The sequence below is a fragment of the Aegilops tauschii genome, chromosome 6 (assembly GCF_002575655.3).
Source record: "Aegilops tauschii subsp. strangulata cultivar AL8/78 chromosome 6, Aet v6.0, whole genome shotgun sequence".
Lineage (NCBI taxonomy): Eukaryota > Viridiplantae > Streptophyta > Magnoliopsida > Poales > Poaceae > Aegilops > Aegilops tauschii.
Genome location: NC_053040.3, coordinates 472,216,214 through 472,240,725, shown reverse-complemented (window position 1 = coordinate 472,240,725; position 24,512 = coordinate 472,216,214). Strand labels below are relative to the sequence as shown.

Sequence of the window (24,512 nt, the reverse complement as noted above, 5' to 3'; positions counted from 1 at the left end):
TGGTTTGGTTCAACTCAAAAAAAAGTTTATGATTTGGTTTTATTATAGAAATAAAAACGAAATTGATTAAAAAATAGCGTTAGTTTTTAAGGGTCTCAGCCCGAACACCCTTATTTGCCATTGGATTGAACGCACACATCTTGGCGCACGTGACTCCCGGCGACTCATTCGTGTCAAGGGCAAAGTCGACCGAACATTTTTTTTTCACTCGTGCACCGCATTCTCTCCTTCACCCACTATTTCGCTTCCCCCTATCACCCATTCCCCCACTCCCCCCCCCCAAGCAGGAGCTCGATCCCCAACGACCTCGTCGCCTCACTCGTGCCTCCGGAGACAACGATTGCCGACGAGCGCCGCCAGGTTCCTTCCCAACCGTCTCATGCCGCTCCTCTTCTCTCCCTCTGCACGCCATCTTCCTCTCGTTTGTACTGTTCCCCGCTATGCAAAATGACGCTGCCGCCGCCGTCCATCGCCGGGAATGCCTCCTCCAGCAAGCCATCCTCCGGATCCATCTGTTCCCATGCTGATTTGAAGTCTCGCCACACGCCGGAGTGTTGTGCAGCCGCCGCTGTCCCCCTGCGGCTTGCCGCCGCTCTAGCCTTCGTTCTCAACTGCATGCTGAATGGAGGGATGAAAAGAGATGAGGTGTGGTGGGCGTGGCTCCTGGGGAACTCGCCAACGGCAACTGGGTTGGCAAGCTGCAGTGGGGCGTGGTTGTGATTACGATGAGTGCTCTTGTGGGCCATGTGACCACAGTTTCGCACACTTCTTGTTTTGGCCACTATTAGCCATTGGTCTGTATCTCAGGTTGATGTTAAAAATGATTTCTTAATGGTGAGTTGCGGGAGGAGGTTTATATGCAGCCACCACCTGGGTATTATTTTTTGATGTCATGGTCTGCCATTTCCTTCACTCTCTCTCTCTCTCTCTCTGGCCTTAAGCAAGCTCCTTGTGCCTGGTTTGGGCATATTGGCTCTATGGTGAATGTCGCTGGTTTTTCGATGACCGCTCATGATCCTACACTGTTTGTTCACTTTTCACCTCATGGTTGAACTCTTCTTCTATATGTTGACATGATCATCACTGATAACGACCTTGAGTACATTCCCTTTGTTAAGGTACATTTTAGTCAGCAGTTTCTCGTGTATGATCTTGGCCTGTTTCGTAACTTTCGTGGGATTGAGGTTTCCTCTACCTCTAATGGCTTTTTTATTTCCCAAAAAAAGTATACACAGGATCTTCATGCTCGTGATGCTCCTACTGAAGAGCGCACTGTTGATACTCCCATGGAGCTTGGCGTTCACAACCATGCTTCTGAGGGTGATCCCTCCAACGTTTTACGGTCATTCTGTTGGGAGCCTTGTCTATCTAGCTGCCACTCATCCGAATATCTCCTATCATGTCCATATTTTGAGTTAGTTTGTCTCTGCCCCCACTTTGATTCACTATGGTCACCTTATTTGTCTTCTACAATATTTTGTGGCACGGTCTCTCACCGTTTTTTTTTCTTTCCTGCTCCAGTTCATTACAGCGTCATGCATATTCGGATGCTACGTGGACTAGTGATCCCTTGGATTGCCATTCACTTTCTGCTTACCGTGTTTTTCTTGGTGGTTCTTGACGACACAGGTGACTTGGTTATGGTGGTTACTTTTGGAGTTTGATGTGCCTGTTACTACACCGACTATAGTATTGTCATACAGTACATGTGCTATTAGTATTGTGCCCGACCCTGTAAAGCATGAGCTAACTCACCAAGCATATTGGTGTTGATACTTCTTTCGTGCGCGCTGATGTGTAGTATCAAATTGTTTCTCTTCTGTGCCTTCGGATTTCCTTACGAAGCTCCAGACTAGATCACAAGACATCTTATATATCTCCAAACTCATTGTTGTTGATCCACCATGAGTTTGAGGGGGCATTATAATTATATATTGTATTTAGTTGTGTATCCCTTTGTATTTCTATGTTCTTTAAGGGTCTTTCTGCATATTCTAGCACACATATATGTGTATATATACTAGACTATGGCCACCTAAAAATACAAGTTGCATATTTCCTAAGAGTAGCGGATCTAGCTGTTTTTTTCTTCCTTTTTTTCGTAAGGACATAAATGCTCTCTAAGTCTCTATTGAATATCTCTACATCGGAGCTAAGGGAGTCGTCTGATTCCCTAAAAAATATCTAAGTAATTTGATAGATGTTTGACTATAATCAATTGTACAGCTTTCCATACAACCCGTCTTCAAAAAAGAAAAATATTAAAAGTTACAATCATTAGCTATGTACATATTCACATCGTGCTTCTTGATGCTTGCGAAAGCTTCTATTTCCTTGGCAACGGTCACTATGTACACCCCCATCAGGCTCTGATTATGACAAATGAAAATTGTCAGTACCGGTAGAACAGAACAGACGGTGAAACAATGACAAACTGCCATGACAGTAGTTAGTAGTGAGTGATTCGACAGAGCACCTCCCCTTGCTTGAGGAAAAAAATAAAAGCAGAGGACTTCTCAGTTCTAAGTTCTAACCTGTTATATCGTGTTCTTTTTGTTTGCCCGGAACATGAGAAGGCGGTCTCTGTATTGAGCTGAAATTGTAACATGAGAAAGGATATTACCCATTACAAGGATTACACGATTACACAAAACAATAACCGTTAATGTTAATCTTTTTTGGTCAAACGTGAAAAAAATGCAACAGGAATGAACGCCTGAATTTTATTTGTACAAGTCATCATCAGCTTACCAGCATCTTTATAGCGTTCCTCAACAGCAGCAATAAGCATACCGCGGACCAAATCGAACTCCTGGGCTTCAAAGCAAGGCTGGTCACCAGGCCTACAACAAAATGATAATGATGTGTGTGTGTGTGCTTGGAGAAACACTTGTTCTGACAGGAACCTATGAAACTTATTTTTGCCATCTTACTTGTCCAGTCTTGTGTACTGGATTTGGTCAGAGTTCACGTAACTCCCAGTTGGCTTTGGTTGTATAACTTTCAGACCGTTGTTGTACGCAATACGCTTATTGACTTGTATAGGAACCTGAGGGCAAATAGAGCAAATTGAATTAAGTATAATAAAGTTCCATGAAGAAACAGAGCACCAATCTCGTACTTCAGGAATTTCTTTTCTTTCGACAAAGGGTGATTTATTAATATCAAAATGATATCAGTTACACCCACAATATCAAGGCATAGTCAGAGACTTTGAGGATGCACATAGCCAAAAAATATAACAACATGGAGGAGAAAATAAAGTCAGCCGACGCGAACAACAACACACAACAAGTAAACTGGCAGCAACACCATTTACCGCCCTTTACTTACACGAATGGCGAATGGCTTTCTCTACTCCCAAATCATACTATTCAGATCATCTATGGTGCACAACCGGCAAGGTTGCAAGACAAGATCATCAAAAATACAAAATAGATAGCTTTTCGTGATTGGACGAGGAAATCAGTTACTCTGATTTTTTTTTCCCTGTAGTCTGTAGAGAATGTTTAATAGAGTACATACATAACAAATCCCACCAGGCCAAACAGGTTAAGACAGCAGCTTCAATTGTAAGCAATTCCTATAGGTGAAAACCAAAATATTATTAGCAGTTACTCAGTAATAATAGATAAATGCATACCTTGCACCGGAAAGCAATGTTGATGGCATCTGATGGCTTGAGATCAAAACTAATAGTCTCTTCTTCATTTCCAATCTGGATACCATGATGTTGTACTTCAGAGTTCAGAGGTAATCATAATTCTTATTCAAATGACGGTGTATTTTCAAGTGGTGTTACCTTTGCAAGATACAATCTAGAATAGTAAGCATCATGCACCATTTCTGTAATCCGCACCAAACGTACCTAGAGCAGGAGGAGTATATAATCAAAGTGATAGATGGAAATAGATACTATTATTATCAAAAGAATACATGTATACCAGAAAATATGCAATTTCTCAGTGGAAATTGGCAATGGTAGCTAGGTTATTATTTAGACAAATATATAGGTGCGTGTTATTCATTGTATGATTACCAGATCAGGCACCCCATTCCCCCGCGATAAAAAAGACCAGACACCCTTTAATGTAATTACACAACAGCATCAATAAAGTACGAGATAAGTTTGGAAAGGCACCCGATCGACCTGTGCAATGCAGTCAGAGATAAGTTTGGAAAGGTAGTTCCGACAATTTCGTACGTATTAAACTCACCGTATATCCCATCATTTCGGTCATCTCCTTTACCACATTATAGATTGTTGGCCTTGGCTAGAAAGTCCCAGTAATGCAACGCAGTTCAAAAACAGGGAGAAAAAAGCCGGTTAAAACCGTAATTATGTGGGTGCTAATTAGTATCTGGAGAAATTATTTTTTAGCTAAAGCAGCAAAGTCTTACAATTCGAATGTTCCGAAGGGCGGCCAGTAGCATGATACTTGGTGTCTCCACTGGAAGAGGCAGTGCGGGCACATATCAGAGAAGCATGCATCTGTAGAGTTGCAAAATATGTCCAGGCAAGAAGAGGCACATACTGACAATAATGGGGAGCAGAAGATCGCTTCCATCTTCCATCTTGAGCACGATAGCATGGTGAGGCGTAGAATCCCGCAGTCTCAGCACGCGGGGATTATTCTGGACACACCTAAGGTTCCTTCCGTCGCGCATTCTTATCACAAAACCATCTGACACACATCTGAGCTCGACTGTGTAAACGGATACAACAAGCAATCACTGAATCCGCCCAAGCAAACTAACCAGAAAACAAATTACTCAGAATCCTTGCAATAGCACAAGCAACGTACGTACCAGCCTCCATGACGCTGGAGTCGACGAACTCCTCGCCGCTGGCGTCGAAGTTCGCCGGCGGGGCGCCGTCCCCGTCAGATGACGAGCCGTAGCTACAGAAAACAGGCCAGAAGCTAGTGCTGTGCTGCTGAGTCGGGGCACCGAAGAACCTGCGCGACACGCCGTCGTAGCCGTCACCTGGCGAGACACCACCGCAAGCCCTCCTCCGCATGCGCACGCGCCTCAGCAGCTGGCCGCCGATCCGGGAGCCGGAGGTCAGAGAAGGTGCAGCGCAGCGCGGCAGAATCGGCCCGCGGATGACCTCCATCCCCTTGGATTATCAAGAGTAACGCTGAAAGAACGTTGGGATTGACCACCGAGATCAGAATATCCGATCACCGCGAAATGATGAACGGAAGAAGAGGGGTCGATCAGCGGCGCTTACCAGCGCTAGCTGCCGGATGGAGAATGGATGGGATGATCCGCGCCGAAGAAATGGTGTTTTTTTTTGTGGCGGATTTGCTGGAAGAACCGGCTCGAATTTTTTCAGCCAATTGTTAGTGAGATCCTTATCGCTAAGCCTAAGCTCTCCGGTTTTATGGCCGAGAAGCGGTTGGATGACGTTGCCCTGAAGTTGACACTATCGCCCGTATGACCTGTTTTCGTCAGATATTTTTTTGACTGAAAGGGACTTTCCCCCGTCCCATTTTATTGAAAAACGAGGCAGGCAGATCCTCAGAACAGCATGGGCATTCGGGTTTTGGGGATTTTTCGTTTCGGTTAATTCGGTCTGTGGGTATTTTGGCTTTACAAAAATGTGAACCGAATATGCCTTTGCCTACACAGATGACTGAACCAGTGGCGGAGGTAGAGGGTGGCCGGGGTGGGCCAGGCCCACCCTGAGATTTGAAAACAACATTTATACCATAGGAGAAAAGATAAAAAAATAAAAGAAAAAATAAGTGTATATGTACAGTACACTGCTGGCCCACCCTGGCCCAGTGGGCTAGGTCCGCCACTGGACTGAACCTATATAGACCGAAAGAATTATTCGGTTCTTTCGGGTACCCAAAAAAACGCTCTTCTGCAAGGCTGAGGCAATCAACCGAGAGAGAATATCCGAAGGAGAGTCGAGGTAGGCAGCGACGCCATGCCAGTCACCGTGACAGCAATGCGGCGGGAGACGATAGCCAAGACAAGACAAGGGTGAGGGGATGAGAGGTGGGCAACACCGCGCCCAGGCGGTGTGGTAGCAGGCCACAGATGCGGCTGCGCTGATCGCGGATAGCCGGGGAGAGCAGCCGGCGGCTGACCAGGAACGCTCGAGCGAAGCGAGGCCATAGGCAGTTGACTAGTTGAGCACGGAGAGGATCTAGGATTATTGGGCAGAGCGGAGCGAGAGCGGCGACCGGAGGTGGATCGAGGGCCATATATATGTCCCCTTCCACAACAGGTACCTCATTTGCAAATCCTTAAATCCATACAATCACATGCCTCTACCTCTATGTAAATTACATATTGATACAACACATAGAGTCCGGCTAATTCACCTTGCATACCATCAGACTACTAGATCTACTAAGTTATGGGAGTAAATAGCATAAAACTACTAGTTTACAGGTTAGGGTTCCAAAAAACTACTAGATTTTAATTTTTCTCACAAACCTACCAAACGCGCGGTCCGCTGTTTAAAAAAACCCAAACCCGCGGTGACCTAGGTGGGGGCGCAGCCAAATGCCGTCGGCGGCGAGCTATTGAGCCAAGGCATCAATGGAGGCAGCTCGAGCTTCCCGGCGCAGCGGTCGCAGCAGCCATCCCCGCCCGCGGCTCAGGTTGATCCGGCGAGCTCAGATCCGGCAGTCCGCGCGGCTAGGGCAGTGGCGAAGTGCATCCAGGCGTATCCAGATGGCGGCCACAGGTGGGCGTCGTCCTTTGGTGGAGTGAGGTAAGAAATTTCTGGGCCCTTCATACGTTTTAGTTCAAATTAGAACTAGGGTTAGTACTTGATTGTTCTTGGCAGGGTACTGTATTTTATTGGCTATGTCACTTTAGAAGATAGTGCATTTGGTTAGTGCATTTGGTTAGTTCATTTGGTCAGTACATTTGGTCAGTGCATTCACTGTAATTAGAAGAAAGTTCAGTAATGTGCAGTGCATTTGGTCATTGTTTTAAGTTTCAGTGACTTAATAAATAATTGTTTGTCAATTTAATCCTACATCTTAGATGACGAGATTTGGGACATGAGGCTGCATTTCCAAGGAACAGATAATATGGAGAGGAAGTATTCAGTTTCTTCAGATATCAGTTATCTGACTATATTAGCATTGGTTGAGTTGGAGGGTTATGGAATGGAGGCTTTTCTGACTTATGTAAAGGAAGAGGGAAAGGGCTTGGAGAGGGTGGAGGTCCTGGATAGTGAGGAGGCATTAGAGGAAATGCTTGACTTATTTGTTGATAAGAAGATCCTGAACATCACTGTCAGAAAGCCTACTGATCCAAGCCCAGCAGATGTTAATATGGATCACAACTTGCTTGAGGAACAGATTCCCATAAGTAATGTTGGTGAGCAAGTTGTTTATAGTGTTTCCCAACAAGGTGTCCTGTATCCACTCCATAATGCAACTTTGGCACCAGTAATCCCTGAGGAGCCCTATCTTAACACACAACAAAGTTGTAATTTCAACAAGGGGAAAAATGTTGTGGAAGAAGAAGAAGATGTAGAAGTAGAACATGATGAAGATGAAGATGAGATGGACAAATCTTCTTCAGATTTTGAGTTTTTTAGGGGTGATTACAAAGGGCAGACAATATCATACAAGGCTTGGTGTAGGGGTGAAGATGAGGCTGGCACAGGGACAAGCCATAAGCCTAGGGAAGATGAAGATAGTGCAGAGCACTATTGTGGAGCAAACTCAGAACCATCTGAGTTTTGGGAGGAAGACCAAATCCTTTCTGAACATGAAGAACCCTCAGTTGTACCAGAGAAAGGAGCAAAGAAGCTTAAGCCTGTCAGAAAACCAGGCCCAACTAGCAAGTCACACAGTGAGCCTGAACCCATCAAGTTTGAAGATTTTGTGCCTGAACCTGATGAATACTGCTTTCCAGGTGATTTTGGCCTTAGTGATGAAGAAGAAGTTCCAAGGTTGCCTTCTGGTAGGAAGAGAAGGTTGAAGAAGAGGAAGGAGAGGAGGTGGTATGATCCATCAGTCCCTGATGCACATGAGCAGTTTGCATTGCATTTGTGCTTCCTAAATGTTGTGGAGTTCAGAGAAGCACTAAGAAATTTCCATGTCATGACACTTAGGAATTTTGAGTATCACAGAAATGAACCAACTAGGGTTATTGCTTGGTGCTCTCATAGAAAGCAAGGTTGTCAGTTTTACATAGTGGCCTCTAGAATAGCTAATGAGTCAACTTTCAGCATCAAGAAGATGAATTTGGATCACACTTGTGGAGCAAGTGGAGAGAGCACCAAGGTTACAGTCAATTGGGTTGCCAAGGTTTGTGAGGATACCATTAGATCAAACCCTGGAGCTGGTGTTGAGACAATTATGTCATACACAAAGAAAACATATGGTGTTCATGTGCCTAAAAGCTTGGCATATAGGGCAAGGAAGCAAGCACTTGAAGTTGTGCAAGGAGATCACAAACTCCAATATCACAGACTAAGGGACTATCTACAGTGTGTTCTAGATACTAATCCAGGCAGTAGATGCATAGTGACAACAAAAGAGCACCTAGAAAATCCAGCTCCTACCCCCAGGTTTCACTACATGTTCTAGTGCCTTTTTGCATGCAAAGAGGGCTTTCTAAATGGATGCAGGCCATTTATAGGTACATGATCCTTACACATATATCTAAGATGGTTGCATTCATATTATTTACAACTAATGTGATCATATTTTCAGGTTTAGATGGTTGCTTCATCAAGCTCAGCACTGGACAATAGATATTGGCAGCTACTACCAGGGATGGGAACAACAACATCTTCCCCATTGCATTTGGTGTTGTTGACAAGGAAGAGACAGACAGCTGGACATGGTTTCTGACACAGCTGAGAACTGTTATTGGAAGTGGGAACAAGTTTGGCAAGTACACAATTATGTCTGACAGGCAAAAGGTATGTGCTCCACTACTCATGACCACCACACTTTAAACTTACCATCATACTTAGCCATCATTCTAAACCATCATAATTAACAGGGATTGTTGAATGCAATCAATGATGTATTCCCTGACTCCCCACAGAGGTTCTGTTTTAGACATATATATGCCAACTTCCAGTCTGCTGGTTTTAGAGGGGAGGAACTCAAGAAACACTTAGATCAAGCTGCCTATTCCTTCACTAAGAATGGTCATGAAAAAGGGATGGAAAACTTGAAGAAAGAAAGTTTTGAAGCTTGGCAGTGGTTGTCACATAACCAGACCATACATGGGCAAGATATAAAATGGATACTGTTTGCAAAACTGACCTGGTTGTTAACAACCTCAGTGAAGTTTTCAACAGGATGATATTGGATGTTAGGAACAAGCCAATCAGGACTATGCTGGAGGGCATAAGAAAAAAGTTGATGATCAAGTTTCAGAAAACCAGAGAGAAAACAGAGTCATGCAGATGGGAGATCACACCAACCTACTCAGAAATTCTAGAAGAAGGCAAGAAGTGGGCTAAGTATTGTGATGCATACATGGCAGGTCCAGGCATCTGGCAAGTGACTAGTAGATCTGAGAACACATATTGTGTTAACTTGAACAACCATACCTGTGACTGTAGGAGGTGGGACATGACAGTTGTGCCTTGCAGTCATTCCATTGCTGCAATGCAGAAAGTGAAGCTACACCCTGAAGACTTTGTCAATGCTTTCTTCAAAAAGCCCATGTACTGTGAAACATACAAGCATATAATTTTCCCAGTTCCAGGTCCTGACCACTGGCCTTATACCCCTGGAGATGACATATCTCCACCAGTGTTCAAAGAAAAGAAGGGCAAAAAGCAAACTGCCAAGAGGAAAGGTGTATTTGAGGTGCCAGCAAAAAGGACACCTCAAGAATTGGTACTGTCACATGTAGCAATTGCAAGAAGCAAGGCCATAGGTTCAACAATTGTGGTGACCCTTTGAAGCCTAAGTTTCAGATGAGGATGAACAAGCACCAGGTCATTTGAGGCCATTTTTCATTTCATTTCATTGTCTCATTTCATTGTTAAATTTCTTACAATGTTTCTTAATTGTGTAGGAAAATAGGGCAAATTAGTCTCAAGCTGGTTCTTCTATGGCTACAAATGCTCAGAGGCCTCCAAGAGTACCTGCTGCTACTGCACCTGAACCAAGACCAGCTACAGCAAGAACTACAACTTGTGCACCTCCACCAGCTCCAGTTACTACTTCTAGGGCCAAAAAAAGGGCTGCTTCAACAATTCCAGCAGCAATAGCACAAGGACCACCGGCTAAGAGGAGCAGGACTAACACTTCTTCTGCTGCTAACACTTCTTCTCCTGCTAAGAACACCAGATCATCTACAACTTCTCCAGCAAAGAACACCAGATCTTCAAGTGCCTAGAGAAGAACATTCATTGCACCAAGGCAATCAACTTCAACTGTTGTCCAGGAGGGGTCAAAGAGGATCAGGAAGCCAAGTGGGAGGCTGAAAGACTACTTTTATGCAAGTGGTAACTAGCATGTCTTGGTCTGAACTTGAGTTCATTTGCATGGTTCTGTTTGTCTCAGTGAACAAATATAGATGGATTTGGGTCAGTTGAACTATGGTTTGTAATGACTATACTTTATTTTGTTTCAGAGATATTCAGTAAGTTGAACTACCATGGTTTGTAATAACTACTATTCAGTCAGTTCATTCAGACAGTCATTCCTGTGTTGATTCAGTCAGTGTATCTTCTGTCAGTTAATTCAGTCAGTACATTTCAGATCCACAACATACATTCATTGAGAGTAGCATCGATACATATATACATTGGTTCAGAGTAGCATCTGTTGGAAATATGCCCTAGAGGCAATAATAAAATGGTTATTATTATATTTCATAGTTCATGATAATTGTCTATTGTTCATGCTATAATTGTGTTATCCGGAAATCGTAATACATGTGTGAATACATAGACCACAACGTGTCCCTAGTAAGCCTCTAGTTGACTAGCTCGTTGATCAACAGATACTCATGGTTTCCTGACTATGGACATTGGATGTCATTGATAACGGGATCACATCATTAGGAGAATGATGTGATGGACAAGACCCAATCCTAAGCATAGCATAAAGATCGTGTAGTTCGCTTGCTAGAGCTTTTCCAATGTCAAGTATCATTTCCTTAGACCATGAGATCGTGTAACTCCCGGATGCCGTAGGAGTGCTTTGGGTGTGCCAAACGTCACAACGTAACTGGGTGACTATAAAGGTACACTACAGGTGTCTCTGAAAGTGTCTGTTGGGTTGACACGGATCGAGACTGGGATTTGTCACTCCGTATGACGGAGAGGTATCTCTGGGCCCACTCGGTAATGCATCATCATAATGAGCTCAATGTGACTAATGAGTTAGTCACGGGATCATGCATTATGGTACGAGTAAAGTGACTTGCCGGTAACGAGATTGAACAAGGTATTGGGATACCGACGATCGAATCTCGGGCAAGTAACGTACCGATTGACAAAGGGAATTGTATACGGGATTGATTGAATCCTCGACATCGTGGTTCATCCGATGAGATCATCATGGAACATGTGGGAGCCAACATGGGTATCCAGATCCCGCTGTTGGTTATTGACCGGAGAGGCGTCTCGGTCATGTCTGCATGTCTCCCAAACCCGTAGGGTCTACACACTTAAGGTTCGGTGACGCTAGGGTTGTAGAGATATGAGTATGCGGAAACCCGAAAGTTGTTCGGAGTCCCGGATGAGATCCCGGACGTCACGAGGAGTTCCGGAATGGTACGGAGGTGAAGAATTATATATAGGAAGTCCAGTTTCGGCCACCGGGAAAGTTTCGGGGGTTGTCGGTATTGTACCGGGACCACCGGAAGGGTCCCGGGGGTCCACCGGGTGGGGCCACCTATCCCGGAGGGCCCCATGGGCTGAAGTGGGAAGGGAACCAGCCCTTAGTGGGCTGGGGCACCCCCCCTTGGGCCTCCCCCTGCGCCTAGGGTTGGAAACCCTAGGGGTGGGGGGCGCCCCACTTGCCTTGGGGGGCAAGCCACCCCCTAGGCCGCCGCCCCCCTCAGATGGGATCTCCAGGGTGGCCGCCCCCCCAGGACCCCTATAAAATAGTGGGGGGGGGAGGGAGGGCAGCAACACCACAGCCCCTGGCGCCTCCCTCTCCCCCTGCAACACATCTCCCTCCCGCTTGTGCTTGGCGAAGCCCTGCCGGGATCCCGCTACATCCACCACCACGCCGTCGTGCTGCTGGATCTCCATCAACCTCTCCTTCCCCCTTGGTGGATCAAGAAGGAGGAGACGTCGCTGCTCCGTACGTGTGTTGAACGCGGAGGTGCCGTCCGTTCGGCACTTGGTCATCGGTGATTTGGATCACGACGAGTACGACTCCATCAACCCCGTTCACTTGAACGCTTCCGCTCACGATCTACAAGGGTATGTAGATGCACTCCTTTCCCTTCGTTGCTAGTAGACTCCATAGATGGATCTTGGTGATGCGTAGAAAATTTTAAAATTCTGCTACGATCCCCAACAGTGGCATCATGAGCCAGGTTTATGCGTAGTTACTATGCACGAGTAGAACACAAAGCAGTTGTGGGCGTAGATGTTGTCAATTTTCTTGCCACTACTAGTCTTATCTTGTTTCGGCGGTATTGTGGGATGAAGCGGCCCGGACCGACCTTACATGTACGCTTACGTGAGACAGGTTCCACCGACTGACATGCACTAGTTGCATAAGGTGGCTAGCGGGTGTCTGTCTCTCCCACTTTAGTCGGAACGGATTCGATGAAAAGGGTCCTTATGAGGGTAAATAGAAATTGACATATCACGTTGTGTTTTTGCGTAGGTAAGAAACGTTCTTGCTAGAAACCTATAGAAGCCACGTAAAAACTTGCAACAACAATTAGAGGACGTCGAACTTGTTTTTGCAGCATGTGCCTTGTGATGTGATATGGCCAGAAGATGTGATGAATGATATATGGGATGTATGAGATTGATCATATTCTTGTAATAGGAATCACGACTTGCATGTCGATGAGTATGACAACCGGCAGGAGCCATAGGAGTTGTCTTTATTTTTTGTATGACCTGCGTGTCATTGAATAACGCCATGTAAATTACTTTACTTTATTGCTAAACGCGTTAGCCATAGAAGTAGAAGTAATCATTGGCGTGACAACTTCATGAAGACACGATGATGGAGATCATGATGATGGAGATCATGGTGTCATGCCGGTGACGAAGATGATCATGGCGCCCCGAAGATGGAGATCAAAGGAGCAAAATGATATTGGCCATATCATGTCACTATTTGATTACATGTGATGTTTATCATGTTTTGCATCTTATTTGCTTAGAACGACGGTAGTAAGTAAGATGATCCCTTATAATAATTTCAAGAAAGTGTTCCCCCTAACTGTGCACCATTGCGAAGGTTCGTTGTTTCGAAGCACCACGTGATGATCGGGTGTGATAGATTCTAACGTTCGCATACAACGGGTGTTGACGAGCCTAGCATGTACAGACATGGCCTCGGAACACACGCAATACACTTAGGTTGACTTGACGAGCCTAGCATGTACAGACATGGCTTCGGAACACGGAAGACCGAAAGGTCGAGCATGAGTCGTATAGAATACGATCAACATGGAGATGTTCACCGATCTTGACTAGTCCGTCTCACGTGATGATCGGACACGGCCTAGTTAACTCGGATCATGTTTCACTTAGATGACTAGAGGGATGTCTATCTGAGTGGGAGTTCATTGAATAATTTGATTAGATGAACTTAATTATCATGAACTTAGTCTAAAATATTTACAATATGTCTTGTAGATCAAATGGCCCACGTTGTCCTCAACTTCAACGCGTTCCTAGAGAAAACCAAGCTGAAAGATGATGGCAGCAACTATACGGACTGGGTCCGGAACCTGAGGATCATCCTCATAGCTGCCAAGAAAGATTATGTCCTAGAAGCACCGCTAGGTGAAGCACCCATCCCAGAGAACCAAGACGTTATGAACGCTTGGCAATCACGTGCTGATGATTACTCCCTGGTTCAGTGCGGCATGCTTTACAGCTTAGAACCGGGGCTCCAAAAGCGTTTTGAGAAACATGGAGCATATGAGATGTTCGAAGAGCTGAAAATGGTTTTCCAAGCTCATGCCCGGGTCGAGAGATATGAAGTCTCCGACAAGTTCTTCAGTTGTAAAATGGAGGAAAATAGTTCTGTCAGTGAGCACATACTCAGAATGTCTGGGCTACACAACCGCTTGTCTCAGCTGGGAGTGAATCTCCCGGATGACGCGGTCATTGACAGAATCCTTCAGTCGCTTCCACCAAGCTACAAGAGCTTTGTGATGAACTTCAATATGCAGGGGATGGAAAAGACCATTCCTGAGGTATATTCAATGCTGAAATCAGCGGAGGTGGAGATCAAAAAGGAACATCAAGTGTTGATGGTGAATAAAACCACTAAGTTCAAGAAAGGCAAGGGTAAGAAGAACTTCAAGAAAGACGGCAAGGGAGTTGCCGCGCCCGGTAAGCCAGTTGCCGGGAAGAAGCCAAAGAATGGACCCAAGCCTGAGACTAAGTGCTTTTATTGCAAGGGAAGTGGTCACTGGAAGCGGAACTGCCCCAAGTACTTAGCGGACAAGAAGGCCGGCAACACCAAAGGTATATGTGATATACATGTAATTGATGTGTACCTTAGCAGTACTCGTAGTAGCTCCTGGGTATTTGATACCGGTGCGGTTGCTCATATTTGTAACTCAAAACAGGAGCTGCGGAATAAGCGGAGACTGGCGAAGGACGAGGTGACGATGCGCGTCGGGAATGGTTCCAAGGTCGATGTGATCGCCGTCGGCACGCTACCTCTGCATTTACCTACGGGATTAGTTTTAAACCTCAATAATTGTTATTTAGTGGCAGCTTTGAGCATGAACATTGTATCTGGATCTCGTTTAATTCGAGATGGCTACTCATTTAAATCCGAGAATAATGGTTGTTCTATTTATGTGAGAGATATGTTTTATGGTCATGCCCCGCTGGTCAATGGTTTATTCTTGATGAATCTCGAACGTGATGTTACACATATTCATAGTGTGAATACCAAAAGATGTAAAGTTGATAACGATAGTCCCACATACTTGTGGCACTGCCGCCTTGGTCACATTGGTGTCAAACGCATGAAGAAGCTCCATGCAGATGAACTTTTGGAGTCTCTTGATTACGAATCATTTGACACGTGCGAACCATGCCTCATGGGTAAGATGACCAAGACTCCGTTCTCCGGAACAATGGAGCGAGCAACCAACTTATTGGAAATCATACATACTGATGTGTGCGGTCCAATGAGTGTTGAGGCTCGCGGTGGCTATCGTTATGTTCTCACTCTCACTGATGATTTAAGTAGATATGGGTATGTCTACCTAATGAAACACAAGTCTGAAACCTTTGAAAAGTTCAAGGAATTTCAGAGTGAGGTTGAGAATCAACGTGACAGGAAAATAAAGTTCTTACGATCAGATCGTGGAGGAGAATATTTAAGTCACGAATTTGGCACACACTTAAGGAAATGTGGAATCGTTTCACAACTCACGCCGCCTGGAACACCTCAGCGAAATGGTGTGTCCGAACGTCGTAATCGCACTCTATTGGATATGGTGCGATCTATGATGTCTCTTACCGATCTACCGCTCTCATTTTGGGGCTATGCTTTAGAGACTGCCGCATTCACTTTAAATAGGGCTCCGTCGAAATCCGTTGAGACGACACCGTATGAATGATGGTTTGGGAAGAAACCTAAGCTGTCGTTTCTAAAAGTTTGGGGATGCGATGCTTATGTCAAGAAACTTCAACCTGAAAAGCTCGAACCCAAGTCGGAAAAAATGCGTCTTCATAGGATACCCTAAGGAAACCATTGGGTATACCTTCTACCTCAGATCCGAAGGCAAGATCTTTGTTGCCAAGAACGGGTCCTTTCTGGAGAAAGAGTTTCTCTCGAAAGAATTGAGTGGGAGGAAAGTGGAACTTGATGAGGTGATAGTCACCCCTTCCGAACCGGAAAGTAGCGCAGCGCGGGAAGATGTTCCTGTGGTGCCTACACCGACTGGGGAGGAAGTTAATGATGATGATCATGAAGCTTCGGATCAAGTTACTGCTGAACTTCGAAGGTCCACAAGGACACGTTCCGTACCAGAGTGGTACGGCAACCCTGTCCTGGAAATCATGTTGTTAGACAACGGTGAACCTTCGAACTATGAAGAAGCGATGGCGGGCCCGGATTCCAACAAATGGCTTGAAGCCATGCAATCCGAGATAGGATCCATGTATGAAAACGAAGTATGGACTTTGACTGACTTTCCCGATGATCGGCGAGCCATAGAAAATAAATGGATCTTTAAGAAGAAGACAGACGCGGATGGTAATGTGACCATCTATAAGGCTCGACTTGTCGCTAAGGGTTATTGACAAGTTCAAGGGGTTGACTACGATGAGACTTTCTCACCCGTAGCGAAGCTGAAGTCCGTCCGAATCATGTTAGCAATTGCCGCATACTATGATTATGAGATATGGCAGATGGACGTCAAAACGGCATTCCTTAACGGCTTTCTTAAGGAAGAATTGTATATGATGCAGCCGGAAGGTTTTGTCGATCCTAAGAATGCTAACAAGGTATGCAAACTCCAGCGCTCCATCTATGGGCTGGTGCAAGCATCTCGGAGTTGGAACATTCGTTTTGATGAGATGATCAAAGCGTTTGGGTTTACACAGACTTATGGAGAAGCCTGTGTTTACAAGAAAGTGAGTGGGAGCTCTGTAGCATTTCTCTTATTATATGTGGATGACATACTATTGATGGGAAATGATATAGAATTCTTGGAAAGTATAAAGGCCTATTTGAATAAGTGTTTTTCAATGAAGGACCTTGGAGAAGCTGCTTATATATTAGGCATCAAGATCTATAGAGATAGATCAAGACGCCTCATTGGTCTTTCACAGAGTACGTACCTTGACAAGATATTGAAGAAGTTCAATATGGATCAGTCCAAGAAGGGGTTCTTGCCTGTATTGCAAGGTGTGCAATTGATTACGGCTCAATGCCCGACCACGGCAGAAGATAGAGAAAAGATGAGTGTCATCCCCTATGCCTCGGCCATAGGGTCTATTATGTATGCCATGCTGTGTACCAGACCTGATGTAAACCTTGCCGTAAGTTTGGTAGGAAGGTACCAAAGTAATCCCAGCATGGAACACTGGACAGCGGTCAAGAATATCCTGAAGTACCTGAAGAGGACTAAGGATATGTTTCTCATTTATGGAGGTGACGAAGAGCTCGTCGTAAAGGGTTACGTCGATGCTAGCTTCGACACAGATCTGGATGACTCTAAGTCACAAACCGGATACGTGTATATTTTGAATGGAGGGGCAGTAAGCTGGTGCAGTTGCAAGCAAAGCGTCGTGGCGGGATCTACATGTGAAGCGGAGTACATGGCAGCCTCAGAGGCAGCGCAAGAAGCAATCTGGATGAAGGAGTTCATTACCGACCTAGGGGTGATTCCCAATGCATCGGGCCCGATGACTCTCTTCTGTGACAACACTGGAGCTATTGCCCTTGCCAAGGAGCCCAGGTTTCACAGGAAGACCAGGCATATCAAGCGTCGCTTCAACTCCATTCGTGAAAGTGTTCAGAATGGAGACATAGATATTTGTAAAGTACATACGGACCTGAATGTAGTAGATCCGTTGACTAAACCTCTCCCTAGAGCAAAAGATGATCAACACCAGAACTCTATGGGTGTTCGATTCATCATAATGTAACTAGATTATTGACTCTAGTGCAAGTGGGAGACTGTTGGAAATATGCCCTAGAGGCAATAATAAAATGGTTATTATTATATTTCATAGTTCATGATAATTGTCTATTGTTCATGCTATAATTGTGTTATCCGGAAATCGTAATACATGTGTGAATACATAGACCACAGCGTGTCCCTAGTAAGCCTCTAGTTGACTAGCTCGTTGATCAACAGATAGTCATGGTTTCCTGACTATGGACATTGGATGTCATTGATAACGGGATCACATCATTAGGAGAATGATGTGATGGACAAGACCCAATCCTAAGCATAGCATAAAGATCGTGTAGTTCGTTTGCTAGAGCTTTTCCAATGTCAAGTATCATTTCCTTAGACCATGAGATCGTGTAACTCCCGGATGCCGTAGGAGTGCTTTGGGTGTGCCAAACGTCACAACGTAACTGGGTGACTATAAAGGTACACTACAGGTATCTCTAAAAGTGTCTGTTGGGTTGACACGGATCGAGACTGGGATTTGTCACTCCGTATGACGGAGAGGTATCTCTGGGCCCACTCGGTAATGCATCATCATAATGAGCTCAATGTGACTAATGAGTTAGTCACGGGATCATGCATTATGGTACGAGTAAAGTGACTTGCCGGTAACGAGATTGAACAAGGTATTGGGATACCGACGATCGAATCTCGGGCAAGTAACGTACCGATTGACAAAGGGAATTGTATACGGGATTGATTGAATCCTCGACATCGTGGTTCATCCGATGAGATCATCGTGGAACATGTGGGAGCCAACATGGGTATCCAGATCCCGCTGTTGGTTATTGACCGGAGAGGCGTCTCGGTCATGTCGGCATGTCTCCCAAACCCGTAGGGTCTACACACTTAAGGTTCGGTGACGCTAGGGTTGTAGAGATATGAGTATGCGGAAACTCGAAAGTTGTTCGGAGTCCCGGATGAGATCCCGGACGTCACGAGGAGTTCCGGAATGGTACGGAGGTGAAGAATTATATATAGGAAGTCCAGTTTCGGCCATCGGGAAAGTTTCGGGGGTTGTCGGTATTGTACCGGGACCACCGGAAGGGTCCCGGGGGTCCACCGGGTGGGGCCACCTATCCCGGAGGGCCCCATGGGCTGAAGTGGGAAGGGAACCAGCCCTTAGTGGGCTGGGGTGCCCCCCCTTGGGCCTCCCCCTGCGCCTAGGGTTGGAAACCCTAGGGGTGGGGGGCGCCCCACTTGCCTTGGGGGGCAAGCCACCCCCTAGGCCGCCGCCCCCCCTCAGATGGGATCTCCAGGGTGGCCGCCCCCCCAGGACCCCTATAAAATAGTGGGGGGGAGGGAGGGCAGCAACACCACAGCCCCTGGCGCCTCCCTCTCCCCCTGCAACACATCTCCCTCCCGCTTGTGCTTGGCGAAGCCCTGCCGGGATCCCGCTACATCCACCACCACGCCGTCGTGCTGCTGGATCTCCATCAACCTCTCCTTCCCCCTTGGTGGATCAAGAAGGAGGAGACGTCGCTGCTCCGTACGTGTGTTGAACGCGGAGGTGCCGTCCGTTCGGCACTTGGTCATCGGTGATTTGGATCACGACGAGTACGACTCCATCAACCCCGTTCACTTGAACGCTTCCGCTCACGCTCTACAAGGGTATGTAGATGCACTCCTTTCCCTTCGTTGCTAGTAGAGTCCATAGATGGATCTTGGTGATGCGTAGAAAATTTTAAAATTCTGCTACGATCCTCAATAGCATCAAACACCAGTTATTACATAGAATAGAGTAGATCTTACATAGAACACCAGATCTTACATAGAACACCAAGATAGAAAGGTAGATAGAACACCAAGATTGATAGATCAGTCATAGCGCTCGAAGAAACGGACCCACTTGGCCCTAGTAGCTGGGTGGGGAGCCATGACTGCCCTCCTCCTTGCCCAGCTAATGATCTCCATGAATGTCCTTCCCCTGCCACCAGTGAAAACCAGCTCCAGTTCTTCATCATTGCATTTCTCCAGTACCTTGTCGGAGAGTCGGCGGTTGAACTCCTGTTGCTGCTCATCCTGGGCCGCCTGTAGTGCCCTCTGTCTGCGCCTACTCCTCCTCCTCCTCTGTGCTGCTGTTGCCCTAACCTCCACAGCCTCCCCCCTCCCATGTCGGGATCCATATCTAGGGTTTCTTTTGGGTGGCGGCTGGTGGAGTCACTGGGAAAGGGTGGGGGTGGGGAGGGGTTTATATTGACAGATGGATGGGGTTGGGTTTAGTAGGCCTAGGGTTGCATTTGGTCAGAGACTAGTGGGCCACTAAGCCCAATTACCCACAAAAATAATATATGTAGGCTAACAAATAACATATAAAGGATAGAAGATAAATTTGAACACTTAATAGCATAGAAGATCCATTTCCACTACTTAGTAGCATAAGAGATCCATTTCCACTACTTAATAGCATAGGAGATCCATTACAACACTTAATAGCATAGGTGATCCATTACAACTTACTTAAGAACATAGGAAATAAGGTTCTTACATAAGCAACTAATGTTCAAATGCATGGCCAAACACTAGGTTAAACTTCACATTCCCCCAAAATGTACACCCATAATCACTTCAGACTGTTAGGCCACATCCTTATATAAAGGCCTTGGATGTACTTACTTCACCGACATATCACATCAACTTCATGACTCAAGGATGGCCTTGATTTGCTCTAACTTGTCCTTGCTGCCATACCCATCTTTCAGCAGCTCAGCAACAACAAGCTCAAGCTTTGCCTTCTCCTTCTTAAGAACATCTCTGTCAACTTCAACATCCTTCATAGCCTTCCTGGTGTTCTTGATGATATCAGCTTGGCTCTGCAAAATGCACCTCTGCTCTTTTGCAAGTTTGAGCTTTTCCATCTACACCTCCAACATAGCTTTCTCCTCTAGCTCCTTCTTCTTCTTCTCAAGTTCTTCCTCCTCCACTTGTTTCAGGTACACCTTCTTGTCCACCCTACCATCCTGCCAATCAAACATCTTGGATACATCATCAACAAGCTTGGTGTACTCAATGCAAAGCTTGTCATTTTTAGTCCTAAGCTTGGCCAACTCCCTTTCATGTTCACTCTTAAGCTTGGCCAACTCCTTCTCAAACTTCTCCTTGTCAAGTACCCTTCCTAGGTTCTGCTCATGGAACATTTCCCATAGCTTGCACAAGCATCTCTGAAGAACAGGAGGCCAAGGCCCATCAACCCACTCTACAACACCACAATTCACACCATTTTCCTGCATTTGTAAATGTGATAAGTTATTACAAATGGACTAGTAGCTTATTTCAATTCCATGATTAACTTGATAAACTTGAGATTTTCTAACAATGAATAACATAAATGAGATATGATAAGTTATTACAATGCCATGATCAAGTTTCCAAAGTGACAAAAATACATATGTGACTGTCATATCAAACAAACTGCTGCATCATATCAAACATCATTGAACATCCATAGCAGAAAACTTAATTGGCATCTAACCTGGACTGGGCAGCCATAGAAACGCCTTCCTGTTACAGGCCCTTCAAAAGCAACACGCTTAATAGGCCTCAGTTGGTGCAGAATGCACTTGGGATGAGCAAGCTCAAGTTGGACACAGAAAAGGGGCTCCACAGTGGTGTCTGGTTCCTCCTGCAACCATAATAATCAACAAACACTGGTTTCAATCTGCACTCAATACCAGAATCAACTTGCACTGTTCATTAAACGTGATCACTAAAAAATCCCCAAATCAGCAAGAACCCTAACACTGTACAGAGATGAACCCTAGGTTACCTCAATCCTACAATCAAACCCCACCCTCACTAATCAAGAACAATATCACACACACAACAACAACACTACACTCAGCAACATCCATGGCTGTAGCCTAGGCCTACTAGCACCTAACCCTAACCCTAACCCTAGGTGGCAAAGAACTTACCATAAGTCCCATGTCCATGCTGACGACCTCGCACTCCTCCTCCGAGCTGGTTTCCTCGTCGTTCCAGGAAGGCACTGCGGCAAGGAGGTCGACGGCCACCGACCTCGAAGACGGCGAGCGGCGGCGAGCTCGTACTGGAGCAGGGGAGTGAGCGAGCAGGAGAGAGTGAGCAAGCAGGTGCGCCCGACCGACCGAGGGGGTATATTTACCCCAGTTTCGACCAGGCCGGCCGGCTAACGGTTAAATCGCTAGTCACCGCGGGTATGGGTTTTTTGAAACAGCGGACCGCTCGTTTGGTAGCTTTCTGAGAAAAATTAAAATCTGGTAGTTTTTTGGAACCTTAGCCTGTAAACTAGTAGTTTTATGCTATTTACTCAAGTTATGGAGAAAGACCATCCACAGATGCCCTGACCCTTGTGTTGCCTTTTCCTTCTTTGTCGCGGAATTACCGGTCGAAGACACAAAATGGATCGAGCTGGATATGTTCATCGCCGGAGTTGTCTGACTCGTCGTTGTCCTCCTCCTCCCATGGGGGCAGTCTGACCATGGCACAAGACCGCTCGATTTTGCTCCCGGATAAGGGCATGCGTCCTCCTCTGAAACGCCACGGACACACCCGCCAGTTACTGACCGTTACTCTTGACGGGAACTAGACTGGCTCCACAGATCAACACTAGTCTTTCCTGCATAATTTGTCTTCACTCGTGCGCACCTGTGACCATATTCTCAGCCAGTCACCCATCCTGAAATTGCTTCAAACTGAGCATGCTTAACTTTGAAATAAAAGTTGACGTAAGAAAACAACTTATATTCTATTGTGTGTGGCATTTAAAACTTGTTCATGCAATACACAAAAAAGTGTGTGACATTTTAAAAAATGTTAACATTGTAAAAAAATTTGTGTAATTAAAAAAACGTAAGTTGCATTTTAAAAATGTTCACACATTTCAAAATAAGTTCATGCGGGGAATATAAATTTTCATGTGTATGTTGTTACTTATCTTGTTCTATTTAAGAAAACTACACACGGAATAGAAATTCGCCATGACCTATGCATATAATCACGGGGAGAGTGAGATCATTCCGCTTGAGCATTCTATTTTTTCACACACATTACACATTTTTTTGTATACATCGGAAGTATTTAAAGTTTTTCAAATACATCATTTTTACAGAAATTGCACATTTTTATACAAATTCAACATTTTTAAATACATGATTTACATTTTTTTCTAATATATATTGGGATGTCTAATTTTTAAACATTGTTTATTTTTCATATACATCTGAGACGTTATTCCTATACATGTTTAATATTTTAAAAATGATTAATATTTTTTGATATCTATTTTTATGTCTACTTTTACATACACGTTGTACATTTTTTGTACACATCAGAATATTTTTTATGCACGTTAACATTTTCCAAATACATGATTATCATAGTTCAAAATGTATGTTTTTATGTCAATATTTTTCATAAAAATTCTCATTTTTGATATACATCTAAAATATTTGTATACATATTTAATATTTTTTAAACATTGGCCTAATCATTTTCAAATACAAGGTTTTAAAACTTTTTTCAAATATGTGTTAAACATTTTTTGGATGGTACGAAACATGTTTAAAGTACGCAAACATTTTTTTACATTGTACAAACATTCTTAAAAAGCGTCACGAATATTGTTTGATATGCGTGAACATTTTAAAAATGCAACCTATGTTTTTTCATGACACAATGTTAAAAAAAATGCTGAAATATTTTTTTAAATGTCATGTACTGTTTTTTGTAACACATGGCAGTTTTTAATGTCACAAACAACATAATAGTTGTTTTCCTAAATTGAACAAGTGTAATAGCAAAATAAATTATGTTTATCCCTCAAGGACATGATGTGTCATAGTAGCATGGTGATTCGAAAATCGGGGCTCTTTTTTAAGGGTTTGATCTTGTCTTTAATTTTTTCCGCCTATGTTGATAGGATATAAAGAATAGTCATGGTATGTAAACATGATTCGTCATTGATCTGGTTGTTGTGCACGCGATCCTTCTACCGGTAGGCTATGGGTTTGAAACCCCACTGTGGCCTTGTTTTTCTTTTAATTTGAGGGGCTTTGTATGTAAATAGAAAAAAAGGCAAGGGCTTTTCAGCAAATCTACCATGCATGAACATGTATAGTGGGTGACAGCGGGCCCTTGCCACACAGGCAGTGTATACGCCTGCGTACATAAATTGTGACCGTATTTGCACGTCCACACAAGTTTGATGACTGCAATCACGTATTATACAAGTTTGTGCACTAAACCGACCGTGTCATGCAAGTTCTAAGGCTCCTAATGTATTTACCTCTTTTATAAACTCTACTTTAGGCTTTATAAATATCCTATAAAATTTCCAAAGATAATTTTGAACTCTAAATAAATATCTAAACTGTAACTAAAACATTTTCAAACTCTTTTATATTGAAGGTGTTATATTACCTTCTCTCATTAGATTTTATTTTTGAGTTGACATTGTTTTAAATATTAAAGTCCAAATAAGATAGAAATGAATATTTGGAAAATTCCTTTTATTTCCCGTCATTTAATGTTTAGTAAACTCTACAAGTTTTAAATCCTAGACAAAACTGACTCGGCTCAAAGAGCACAAGAGAAGTTCTTTTTATTTAATCATATTTAAATAATTAACATTATGGAATTTAGAATTTTAGGATGTACATTTTTGTAACTAACTTACTATACATATTGGCTATGGATGACATAGCAACGAGAATGGCGTTGCAAAG

General features: G+C 44.4%; 1 protein-coding gene across 2 annotated transcripts; it reads right to left on the bottom strand.

Annotated features, from left to right (window-relative positions):
- Positions 1 to 2,169: 2,169 nt before the first annotated feature.
- Positions 2,170 to 5,433, bottom strand: LOC109747102 (bifunctional nuclease). Of its 2 annotated transcripts, none has more exons than XM_020306188.4 (11): positions 5,234 to 5,433; positions 4,810 to 5,140; positions 4,536 to 4,706; positions 4,402 to 4,451; positions 4,218 to 4,274; positions 3,803 to 3,868; positions 3,644 to 3,718; positions 2,934 to 3,049; positions 2,752 to 2,843; positions 2,535 to 2,593; positions 2,170 to 2,369 (listed from the first exon to the last, which is right to left on the bottom strand). In XM_020306188.4, exons 2-10 carry the CDS (start codon positions 5,114 to 5,116, stop codon positions 2,538 to 2,540), a joined length of 990 nt encoding a protein of 329 aa, XP_020161777.1. In that variant the 5' UTR covers positions 5,117 to 5,140; positions 5,234 to 5,433; the 3' UTR covers positions 2,170 to 2,369; positions 2,535 to 2,537. The 2 variants fall into 2 exon arrangements, with proteins under 2 accessions (XP_020161777.1, XP_045086067.1); XM_045230132.2 differs by having other exon boundaries at positions 4,810 to 5,119; positions 5,234 to 5,373.
- Positions 5,434 to 24,512: the final 19,079 nt, after the last annotated feature.